The sequence below is a fragment of the Rhododendron vialii genome, chromosome 3a, assembly GCF_030253575.1.
Source record: "Rhododendron vialii isolate Sample 1 chromosome 3a, ASM3025357v1".
Classification (NCBI taxonomy): domain Eukaryota; kingdom Viridiplantae; phylum Streptophyta; class Magnoliopsida; order Ericales; family Ericaceae; genus Rhododendron; species Rhododendron vialii.
Genome location: NC_080559.1, coordinates 9,834,767 through 9,846,899, shown reverse-complemented (window position 1 = coordinate 9,846,899; position 12,133 = coordinate 9,834,767). Strand labels below are relative to the sequence as shown.

Here is a 12,133-nt window from a genome sequence, read left to right as displayed (position 1 = left end):
TATCAATTTTCATCTTCTGTTTTCTGGTGAACTGAGGCTGGACAAAGCCTATGGCGGTAATTACTGTAACGGCAAATAACAAAAAGATTCACAATGGCACATAATATTGTGCCTGAGTTTCTGGAAATAATCCATAATGATGGTTCTGAGTTTCTGCAAATAATCCCCTAATGATGGTCCGTCTTTTGTTATTGATGTATGTATTCTCTAATATACATGGAACAAAAGGCAAAACTTACAGCGGATCAAAAAAAAAACAAAAAAAGAAGGCAAAACTTACCCTTAAAACCTGTATCCATTTCCCCAGAATTATTGTACCCCAAGGAACAATCAACAGTTCATGCTAGCAAAGCAACCAGTGTCACACATCCAGTTAACTCACTTGTGTCTCTTTTGGCTTCGAAGAAATTCGCTCCAGGAATAGATTATTATGTCCTTCAATGGTAGCGGGAGCATGTCCAAACCAGATTATGCCGATGGACCACAAAACTCTGGAGGCTATTTTGCTAAAATATCAATATCGCGGACAATTTCCATGGACGGAAGCACAACTGCAGCCACTGCATTGTTCTCTAATCCGCCGCCCTCATCGATAATAAGCCTAAGGCCTTCAATGTGAAGCTTTGCATGGTGACCGCTTACCACAATGGTTGGATACTCGGTAAGTTCCTAATATTAACAAACACCACACATCTTAAATTATTTAAAGGACCTTTTTGCCATCATTCATCGGGCTAATTTAAGTCATAGACTCAAAGAAGCCACTTGAACGATTGGGAAATACAAATGAATGTGGCTCAACCAGATCTGCTAGCTAGCATAGAAACTAACAATCTGTTTTCGGATTTTTTGCATTTTCCTTTTATTTGTTTCCCATTTTTTGTAATTCCATGTTTTGGAAGAAAACGAATTGAAAAGTTCAAGAGAATGCATCGTTTTTTATCACTTCCATTTTTCTGCATTAACAGTTCTAAAAATTTCCAAAAACAGCATTACGAAAAATTCGGAAAAGTGGTTTGCCAAGGAAGCCTCTCTTTTTCCCCTGGAAACACAGAAAAGGAAAACTAATCCAACTAGCACGAGAGAGAGAGAGAGAGAGAGAGAGAGAGAGAGAGAGATGGTCACCTCTGGGATATCCCATACGTTTTTCTTCCCACTGAGGGCCTCCACCTTAGGCACCCTGGTGTCCCTGGCTTTCAAGAATTTCAGCTGTTCTTCAACAGGTTTCCCTTTCTCCAAGCCAGCATGCACAGCAATCAGTTTACAGTGTTTGATTCCTTCCTCGGTTTCTAAACAGACATCATCCTGAAATGGATAAGCATCAGTAAACTCCCATACCAATCTTAATATCTTTATGTATCCTCAAATCTACGAACAGTTGCTAATCACAATAACATTATGTGATTATCACTTCCGACGGGTACCTTCCAATAATCAGCTACAAGATTTTACTACAAAAAATAAGAATAGCACAACATACAAAAGCCTGACCTCTTCATGGACCCAAACTAGATCAGCAAGAAACTTCTTGTGTTCATCAGGGACTGCCCTTATCAAGTCTGGACACAAAAATCACGGTTAAAATCCAAATCACCACAGCACTACTAAAACGAAGGCCAAACACCCAAATTGAACTCCAAATCAATCAGAAGACGTCATTTGACAATGCAAATACTAAAATTGCATTTGGATCACGGATTTGTGGAGTTATTTATCAAGGCAAAGGAAAATGCTAGAATAACAACAGAAATACAAACCACTACAATTAAGCACAAAAAGTTGAACAACCAAAAATCACTACTAAATAAAGAAAACCAGCATCAAACATGCAATAAAACTCTTATATTTTTGGGTAAGGTAATACAAAAACAAAGGGAGTATCCTTGAGAATCCCTCAAAACAACCAAGATTAAAACAGGAAAAGAATACTCCAGTGATGATTTCATATTGTTCTGATCTACTTCCAGACCTTCAGAATAGTTCTTTAGTTGAGCAAACCAAAGGGAATGGTAATTGTGTCAAGTCTGAAATCGGGCAGATTCATATTTTGTCACCTATTCCTCCAAACCAACTATGGATTTTGTGTGACACTATTTCTTCATAACTAGTTCTACATCTAGGTTTTTACACCATGCGATAGGTTCTACATCTGTTTCCCCTGTATGCTAGTCTAATTACATATATCTTTCACCAGACTTAGAAGACAAGTAGGTCTTTTCATAGGATAATAATTTAATCAATCAACAGAACACCATACCAGCAGAACCATGTTGCACCCCGTACGACTCGAATGTCGTGCCGGCATCGTAAATCGAACCCTTGTACTCAGTCCCCTTCACGGCATTAAACCTAACCCTAATCGTCCCAGCCCACCTCCTACCCTGCAAATGCATGTCCTCATAAACCCCTTCCTCCTTAAACCACCCTTCTCTCTCCTCGCTCGCCGCGTACTCCTGCCACGTCTCCGAGAACCCCGACCCGTCGCGCGGCGGCGGGAGGACGCCGACGAAGGCTGCGAAGGCGAGGTCGTGGTTGCCGGAGAGGAAGACGTGGGTTTGGTTTGGGTACCTGGAGGGGAGGCCGACGAGGAAGTCGATGACGTGGCGAGTGTCAGGGCCCCGGTCGCAGTAGTCGCCCAGGAAGATGACGAGGGCGGTTTGGAAGTCCGGCGGAGGGATTAGGGTTTCGAGGTTCGACCAGAGGTTTCGGAGCTTGGTTATGTAGCCGTGGATGTCGCCGATGCAGCAGACGGTTCTGGGTTTCGGCGGGTGGTTTGATAGATCGTTATGGTTTTCCATTTCTCTCTCTCTCTCTCTCTTGCCTCTACGATGATGAGTAAAAGTAGTTTTGTTTGGAATTGAGGGAAAGTGGTAGAAAATGCGGGAAAGAAAATGAGAGTGAAATTGGGGGAAAATTGGTGGGAAATTTTATTATTTATAAAATTAGAATTCTTTATTTTCTCTACTTTTTTTCTTTTTTTTTTCTTTTTTTTGATCCGAAACTCTTTTTCTTCAATCTAAACAATTTGAGGGAAAAAAAAAACTTTCCTTTCTTTTCTCCCACTTTTCCTAAGTTCCAAACAGAGCAGTATGCCTAACTGGTGAGAGAAACTGCAAGATAGATTGGCAGTTGCCAATTTGCCATATGTACGGACACTAGATTTGGTGCACACACGTGTGCAATTTTACAAAGGCTTTCGCTAAACAAGGAAAGTGATTTATTTTTATTAAAAAAAATTGCATTTATTTATTTTGTGTTGATTTTTAATGAAATTATTGTATCGTCACGATAAGAAGAATTTAAAAAAAAAAAAATTGAAACCCAAATTTTTTTAATAAAGACAAAAATTTGCTTATTGGGTTATTTTTGTCTTTATGCAAAAAAATTGGGTTTTGGTGTTAGTGACGACACAATAATTTACAAAAAAAATCGATGCAAAACTAAAAAATAAGGAAAATTTTGGAATAAGATCAATGAAATAAACTACTTTACTTATTTAGCCAAAACAGGCCAAATTACAAATAAATTTCCATGGCTTAAAACCCACTTGTAGGAAAAACTATTCATGTGGTGCCCCCAAATTATTCCTCCACCACACACAATGGTGGACTCAGGAATCTGACATAATAGGAGCACCAATTTTTTTTGTAACCGTAATTTATGAGTTACAATTAAGCACATTCACACCAAAATAATTTTAGCATTCATGATGAAGAAACAATTTTGTATTTTAATAACCAGCTACTTGGATAAACTTGCGCACCTCAACTATATATTTAAAACAAAATTATCACATGTTCATCATCTATTTTTCTATTATTAACTCTACCAGTACAAGTTTCGGGGATCAAAAGTATACAAATGCAATGGGCAAGTTCATTTTGAGTACTACACAAATGATCAGAGACATTGGGAGAGCAGGGGAGAAACCTTGGTCCTGGCTGTGGGAGGATATGTCGGAGCAATGGTGTGGATTGTAAACGACGCTCGCAGTAAAAGATTTTTGGTTTTTTAAGTGCCAGAATTTTGAAACAAAAAGATATACTTAGGGGAGTGGGGGAGACTAAAACACATACGCTCTTGTTCCCAAAGCCAGCAACTCACCACTGCACCAAATGTTGCTTACATGCACATATTCGGCATATATAATACTCTTATATATACAAAATCGTGTGGATTGTAAACGACGCTCGCAGTGAAAGATTTTTGGGTTTTTTAGTGCCAGAATTTTGAAACAAAAAGATATACTTAGGGGAGTGGGGGAGACTAAAACACATACGCTCTTGTTCCCAAAGCCAGCAACTCACCACTGCACCAAATGTTGCTTACATGCACATATTCGGCATATATAATACTCTTATATATACAAAATCAGGAATTTTATTTTAATAAAAGGGCATAGGGGCATGTGATCCCATGTGCCCCAAGGTGGGTCCGCTCCCTGACCACACATTTGGTGGTGGAAACACATTTGTGTGGTTCCCACTACCAAATGTGTGAAGCTCACATAAATGTATAAATGTATGGTAGAAAAGAATTTGGGGCATGGAATAATTATTTCAATTATAGACATGGGTTTGTTTGAATTAGGTTTTGAGGAAGGTTTTTGCCTTTTTGGGGCAACAAGTGGAGATAAATAGATAGAGAATAAGAATAATAATTGTACAAAAAATTCACGGGGACCGTGTGTGGAGAGAGAGGTTGAATTGTGAGACCCAAAAAGATCGCGATTTCGATATCAACCCACCTCCATACCCTTAACCACCAAACCCCAACAAAACTCTTAATTTTTTTGAGTCTCATAATGGGTCCACAACAATAATCCCAACCGTTCATTCTGAAGTTGTCGGGAACAATAACATATGTTAAAACGATTAGCTAGACCGGTCATTAATAAATATATGAATAATTTTCTATTGGTATAGGACTTAGGTGTTTACTCCATCTTACGGTCTTAAGTTTGATTTTTCTTGCCAACAACTTTTGGGGCCACCTCACTGCACGCATAAGTGTGTGAAATGGTTGCGAGAGGGACTGTAGGGATTAGACCGAGGTGTGCGCAAGCTGGCCCAAGATCAGCTTCACAGACAAAGCAACGGCCGTAACTGCCGCGTCGAAAAGCCATTCAGGAATCAGGAGTCAAAGGAAGGGTCGGGGACCAATTTGAAGGAGATAAGTTTGGCGGTTAAGGCAGCGGTTGAGAAGGTGAAGGGCGGGTCCAGACTCGTGATGGGGAAATTCCGGGCCCCAGACGTGTTACTGCTTGTGCGATTTTTGGATAGGGTGTGATTTGAAGATGAGCATGAAGGTGAGGGTTTTGAAACGGAGCAGAGCGGGGATGAGGGGTGGAGCTGGGGTGGTTGTGGAGGATGGGGTTGAAGAGGAAGAAGAGGAGTATGATGATTATGAGAGTGAGTATAGTGAGGATGAAGAGGAGGTTAAGGATGTGAAGAAGAGCACAGACGTTGCAGCTAATGGTCAAGATAGTGGTTCAGGCTCCGACGGTTCAGGTGGCGAGGAAGATGAATATCATCTTCCCCTTTCTTTTGTTTTGTTTTTTTGCTTGCTTATGGTGATAATGAAAACAATTTTCACCGTGCGCATACATAGAATTACCATAGTTTATTTTGACAACAGTAGTAATATTGCAGTGATTCACCATTTTTTCAAGAAACCCTTGTCTGTTGCTGAAGATGCTGTCTTCAGCAACTGTAGGGAAGACTGACTCGAGGCGACTCGGTTTTATATCCTGCTGCTTTTAGATTGCAGGTCATAACTTAAAACTGGAATGTGGAGCTTTGAAGAAGTAAATTTTACCAATAAAAGTTTGCAGAAACAGTTGAATAGAGAAGTATTTTCGTATCAGTTTTCATCTTCTGTTTTCTGAAAAGTGAGAACATAAAAACAACTTGAGATATCGAAAAGTAGGGAAGCTTGAGATATGAGATTCAATTCTCCTGGCCGATGAAGTAAAAGCAAAAATCCCATGCTTGTATGGGTGGTGTAAATGCATAAATGCACCTCCAGGAGAGAGTCAGAGAGGGATCTTGCACAGAGATTTCACCGGAGAAAATATAAGCATGTGAATTCTGGTGAACTGAAGCTGGACAAAGCCTATGGCGTTAATTACTGTAACGACAAATAAGAAACAAAAAGATTACCAATGGCACATATTAGTGTGCCTGAGTTTCTGGAAATAATCCATAATGATGGTTCTGAGTTTCTGCAAATAATCCCTAATGATGTTCTGTCTTTTGTTATTGATGTATACATGGAACAAAAGGTAAAACTTACCCTTAAAAACCCAGTATACATTTTCCCAGAATTATTGTACCCCAAGGAACAATCAACAGTTCATGCTAGCAAAGCAACCAGTGTCAAGTACTACAAAAATCAGTTCGAGAGCACATCCATTTAACTCACTTGTGTCTCTTTTGGCTTCGAAGAAATTCACTCCAGGAATATTATTATGTCCTTCAATGGCAGCGGGAGCATGTCCAAACCAGATTACGCCAATGCGCCACTAAACTCTGGAGGCTGTTCTGCTAAAATATCAGTATCGCGGACTATTTTCATGGACGGGAGCACAACTGCAGCCACTGCATTGTTCTCGAATCCGCCACCCTCATCAATAATAAGCCTAAGGCCTTCAATGTGAAGCTTTGCATGGTGACCGCTTACCACAATGGTTGGATACTCAGTAAGTTCCTAATATTAACAAACACCACACAGCTTAAATTATTTAAATGACCTTTTTCCCATCATTCATCGGGCTAATTTAAGTCATAGACTCATAGAAGCCACTTGAACGATTGGGAAATACAAATGAATGTGGCTCAACCAGATCTGCCAGCTAGCAGAAAAACTAACAATCTGTTTTCGTTGCATTTTCCTTGTATTTGTTTCCCAAATTTTGGAAGAAAACGATTTGAAAAGTGCAAGAGAATGCATCGTACTTTATCACTTTCATTTTTCTGCATTAACAGTTCTAAAAACTCCAAAAACAGCATCACGGGAAATTCTGAAAAGTGGTTTGCCAAGGAAGCCTCTCTCTTTTTTGGAAACACAGAAAAGGAAACAAATCCAACTAGAATGAGAAAGACGGTCACCTCTGGGATATCCCATACGCTTTTCCTCCCACCGAGGGCCTCCACCTTAGGCACCCTGGTGTCCCTGGCTTTCAAGAATTTCAGCTGTTCTTCAACAGGTTTCCCTTTCTCCAAGCCAGCATGCACAGCAATCAGTTTACAGTGTTTGATTCCTTCCTCGGTTTCTAAACAGACATCATCCTGAAATCGGCAAGCATCAGTAAACTCCCATACCAATCTTAATACCTTTACAAATCCTCAAATCTACGAACAAGTTGCAAATCACCATAACATTGTGTGATTATCACGTCCAAGTTCTGACGGGTACACTTCGAATAATCAGCTACAAGATTTACTACAAAAAATAAGAATAGCACAACATACAAAAGCCTGACCTCTTCATGGACCCAAACTAGATCAGCAAGAAACTTCTTGTGTTCATCAGGGACTGCCCTTATCAAGTCTGGACACAAAAATCACGGTTAAAATCCAAATCACCACAGCACTACTAAAACGAAGGCCAAACACCCAAATTGAACACCAAATCAATCAGAATAGGTCATTTGACAATGCAAATACTAAAATTGGATTTGTATAACGGATTTGCAGAGTTATTTATCAAGGCAAAGGAAAATGCTAGAATAACAACAGAAACAAATTTGACTTCTTCACTAATCTCTCCCTTCCTCTCTATAAGTTCCTCCAACAAATCCTAAATCCAAACACAATCTATGAGTTACACCACTTGATACAAGAACCCATTTATAACTAATAACTAAAGAATCAAACAATTAAATGCCAGAACCACTAAGGAATGGAGTAATAACCCTTGAACATAAAACAGCCAAGCGCCACTACAATTAAGCACAAAAAGTTGAACAACCAAAAATCACTACTAAATAAAGAAAACCAGCACAAAAAGTTGAACAACCAAAAATCACTACTAAATAAAGAAAACCAGCATCAAATTAACATGCATTAAAACTCTTTTTTTGGGTAAGGCAATCCATTTAAGACTAGTATAACCAAAATACAAGGACAAAGGGAGTATCCTTGAGAATCCCTAAAACAACCAAGATTAAAACAGGAAAAGAATATTTCAATGATTTCATATTGTTTTGATCTTCTTCCAGACCTTCAGAATAGTTCTCTAGTTGAGCAAACCAAAGGGAATGATAACTGCATCGAGTCTGAAATCAGACAGATTTATATTTTGTCGCCTATTCCTCCCAACGAACCATGAATTTCGTGTTATACCATTTCTTCATGGGTCCTTCTATAGTCCGCCCAGGAGGCGGACGAGCGGCGTGAGATTCATGGCATAATGGACGGTACTTTTTGCAGTGTGTCAGAATAAAAGCCGAAGACTTCAACTAAAACGGTAAATGACCAAAATAGTCCTCCAACTTTACCCAATATGGACCTCCCATGGACGGACGATGGAGAATAGCAATATTTATTTTTTTATAATATAAATCCAGATGTCACATGTTTGTTTCTTCTAGTACCATACTTGAGTGTTCTACTTTGTCAGATGTACGAGTACTTTCTATGTTGTCTAAAATACCTATTTTGCCCTTAACAACCCATATCTACCTTTTGCTCTTACAAATTCACGGGCACAGCTACTTCTTGTTGGAAAAAAAAATTCACGGCTATTTTTTCCTTTTAATAACTCTGGTGTCCAAACAAACTTACTCGTATCTCAATTAATTTTGGAATCTCGATTCTACCGTTCACTTGTGTGGAGCCTAAATAAAGTTGGAGCAACTGTTTTGTATGAATTGGCCCTAAAAGAGTTGATAGTACCTTTAAGATTTCGAATATGAGACTTTACGAGGAAGCAAGCCTTAATAACGCGATGTTATTTTGGTATTTTTCATTTTTTGTTTAGTTTTTCATCGTAATTTTTGGGGTTAATCGTTGGTCTCGACGAGACGAATCGAAAAAATATAAAAATATGGACCGATATCGAAAAAAGTTCATATAAGACGATACTGTAGACAAAAAAGACATTTGTTTGATACTTTCTTCAATTGCGTTGAAGACCCACCAAAAAAAACATTCAGTATGCGTAGTTTTGCATCAAACTTTTATGACTTATTAGTTCGTCTTAGCGAGAGGAAAAAAATATCAAATCTTATACTTTTTTAGAAAAAGACAAAATAAGTCCAAAGGATAGTTTGTCTTTTTTTAAAAAACTATGAGTTTTGATCAATATTTTTTTATTTTTTCGATTCCTCTCGTTGACACGAATTAATAAATCACAAAAAAATTGACGCAAAATAAAAAATGCAAAAAAAAATGAATAAAGACAAAAAAAAGGGCTGTTGATTTTGTCACTCCCTTTTGTAAATGGCACTCCCCTGCAAGTATATTTTTGCACCAAAATACACTTGCAATGGAGTGGCGTTAATAAAAAAGGGAGTGACAAAATCATTTTCTAAAAAATAAGTCAAAAAAACAGTTTTTAACTTTTTTAAAAAAATTATGAGTTTCGATCAAAAAGATATGTACTCCGTCCGTCCCTTATTTTGTGTCCAGTATTCCATTTTGGGCTGTTCCTTAATAAGTGTCCATTTTGTAAAGTTAGTGGGTAAAAGTTGGTATATTGTCTATTTTGTCCCTAAAAGTAGATTCCATTTTGAAAAGTAAGTGAGTAAAAGTGTAATGATGATGGGTAAGTAGGGAAAGTGAAGGAAAAAGTTGATGTGAAAGGTATAATGATGATGTCTTTTTAATAAGTTGGAGTTACGAAGCAGGACACTTAAAAAGAGACGGAAGAAGTATATGAAAGTTGTATTTGAATTGTTGTATATATAAATTAGTACTTAGGCGCCGTTCCGCAATGCAAAATAAGAACTTATTTTTTAAGAAGGCAATTTCAAGTTCAAAAATAATAAGTTTCTTGTTTGAAAGATTTCATTGAGATCTTTAATACGGTGCAAAAAAATTAAAAAATTATTTTTCATTTGCATTATTTTTTAGTTTGAAAATATGAAATAAGTACTTATTTTTTAAGAATGTATTCTGAAATGGGCTCTTATTTGGGAACAATCGACGTGCTTTTGTGGCAGAAGTCACCAATATGCTAAACTTTTGTCATTCAAAAGGAGGGGAGAGCTATTTTCATCATTTTGTTAATAGACCTACCACATGCTATGAGAAAACGTACACAATTTGAAAGCTAAGGGACCCACTAATAATCAGCCATTTGGACGGACGGTAGATTTAGCCTTTCTTCCTAACTAGTTCTACATCAAGGTTTTTACACCATGCGATAGGTTGTACATCTGTATGCTTGTCTAATTACATATATCTTTCACCGGACTTAGAAGACAAGTAGGTCTTTTCATAGGATAATAATTTAATCAATCAACAGAACACCATACCAGAAGAACCATGTTGCACCCCGTACGACTCGAATGTCGTGCCGGCATCGTAAATCGAACCCTTGTACTCAATCCCCTTCCCGGCATTAAACCTAACCTTAATCGTCCCAGCCCACCTCCTACCCTGCAAATGCATGTCCTCATAAAACCCTTCCTCCTTAAACCACCCTTCTCTCTCCTCGCTCGCCGCGTACTCCTGCCACGTCTCCGAGAACCCCGACCCGTCGCGCGGCAGCGGGAGGACGCCGACGAAGGCCGCGAAGGCGAATTCGTGGTTGCCGGAAAGGAAGACGTGGGTTTGGTTTGGGTACCTGGAGGGGAGGCCGACGAGGAAGTCGATGACGTGGCGAGTGTCGGGGCCCCGGTCGCAGTAGTCGCCCAGGAAGATGACGAGGGCGGTTTGGAAGTCCGGTGGGGGGATTAGGGTTTCGAGGTTCGACCAGAGGTTTCGGAGCTTGGTTATGTAGCCGTGGATGTCGCCGACACAGCAGACGGTTCTGGGTTTCGGTGGGTGGTTTGGTAGATCGTTTTGGTTTTCCATTTCGCTCTCTCTCTCTCTCTCTCTCTCTCTCTCTCTCTTCTCTACGAGGAGTAACTGCCTAACTGGTGAGAGAAACCGAAAGACAGATAGGTAGTTGCCAATTTCCCATATGTATGGAGACTAGATTTGGTGCACACACGTGTTAACTGCCTAACTGGTGAGAGAAACTGAAAGACAGATAGGTATGTAGTTGCCAATTTCCCATATGTATGGAGACTAGATTTGGTGCACACACGTGTGCACTTTTACAGAGGCTTTTGCTAAGTAAGGAAAGTGATTTTTTTTTTCTTTATTAAAAAAAATTCGCATTTGTTTATTTTGTGTCGATTTTATATCGGATTATTGTATCGTTATGTTAAAAGGAATCTAAAAAAAAAAAAAATTCAACATTGAAATCTAATTTTTTTTAATAAAAATGAAAAAATTGCTTATTGGGTTATTTTTGTCTTTATTCAAAAAATTTGGATTTTGGTGTTAAATTTTTATTTTTTAAATTCTTCTTGTTGTGACGACACAATAATTTACAAAAAATCGATGCAAAATTAATAAATACGAAAAAAAATTGAATAAGAACATTGAAATAAGCCACTTTACTTATGTAGCCAAAACAGGTCAAATTACAAATAAATTTCCACGGCTTAAAACCGCTTGTAGGAAAAATTAGGATGATGGTCTAAGGCGTATTTTGATAATTAATACCCGCCAAGAACATGCTGAGAATATTTGTTAATGCTGAAAATGTCCTTGACGGATATTAATTATCAAAACACGTCCTTGACCGTCATTTTTCCAAAAAATTATTCATGTGGTGCCCCAAATTATTCCTCTACCACAAATTTGTGTGGTTCCCACCACAAAATGTGTAGAGCTCACATAAATGTATGGTAGAAAAGAATTTGGGGCATGGAATAATTATTCCAATTGTAGACATGGGTTTGTTCGAATTGGATTTTGAGGAAGGTTTTTGCCTTTTTGGGGTAATGAATGAAGATACATAGATAGAAAAATAAGAATAATAACTGTTCAGAAAACTCACGAGGACTGTGTGCGGAGAGAGGGGTTGAATTGTGAGACCCAAAACGAATGCGATTTCGGGATCAACCCACCTCCGT

At 38.5% G+C, this 12,133-nt stretch overlaps 2 protein-coding genes across 2 annotated transcripts; both read right to left on the bottom strand.

The window, feature by feature from the left end:
* Positions 1–87: 87 nt before the first annotated feature.
* On the bottom strand, positions 88–2,903 carry LOC131318372 (tyrosine-protein phosphatase RLPH2-like). Its single transcript, XM_058348073.1, has 4 exons — positions 2,258–2,903; positions 1,492–1,559; positions 1,126–1,305; positions 88–669 (listed from the first exon to the last, which is right to left on the bottom strand). The coding sequence occupies exons 1-4, from the start codon at positions 2,796–2,798 to the stop codon at positions 499–501; spliced, it is 960 nt and encodes a 319-aa protein (XP_058204056.1). The 5' UTR covers positions 2,799–2,903; the 3' UTR covers positions 88–498.
* A 3,254-nt stretch (positions 2,904–6,157) lies between these two features.
* Positions 6,158–11,131, bottom strand: LOC131318371 (tyrosine-protein phosphatase RLPH2-like). The gene is made up of 4 exons (XM_058348072.1): positions 10,481–11,131; positions 7,484–7,551; positions 7,110–7,289; positions 6,158–6,708 (listed from the first exon to the last, which is right to left on the bottom strand). Exons 1-4 carry the CDS (start codon positions 11,019–11,021, stop codon positions 6,508–6,510), a joined length of 990 nt encoding a protein of 329 aa, XP_058204055.1. The 5' UTR covers positions 11,022–11,131; the 3' UTR covers positions 6,158–6,507.
* Positions 11,132–12,133: the final 1,002 nt, after the last annotated feature.

Bases quoted from the DNA above. Each gene is read 5' to 3' on its own strand.
- LOC131318371 (XM_058348072.1), bottom strand. From the start codon at position 11,021: ATGGAAAACCAAAACGATCTACCAAACCACCCACCGAAACCCAGAACC. The intron at 7,552-10,480 runs GTATGGTGTTCT...TTTTGTGTCCAG, and splicing joins GGTGCAACATGGTTCTTCTG to ACTTGATAAGGGCAGTCCCT. The intron at 7,290-7,483 runs GTCAGGCTTTTG...TGCCGATTTCAG, and splicing joins TAGTTTGGGTCCATGAAGAG to GATGATGTCTGTTTAGAAAC.
- LOC131318372 (XM_058348073.1), bottom strand. From the start codon at position 2,798: ATGGAAAACCATAACGATCTATCAAACCACCCGCCGAAACCCAGAACC. The intron at 1,560-2,257 runs GTATGGTGTTCT...TTTTGTGTCCAG, and splicing joins GGTGCAACATGGTTCTGCTG to ACTTGATAAGGGCAGTCCCT. The intron at 670-1,125 runs GTGACCATCTCT...TGTTAATATTAG, and splicing joins ACGTATGGGATATCCCAGAG to GAACTTACCGAGTATCCAAC.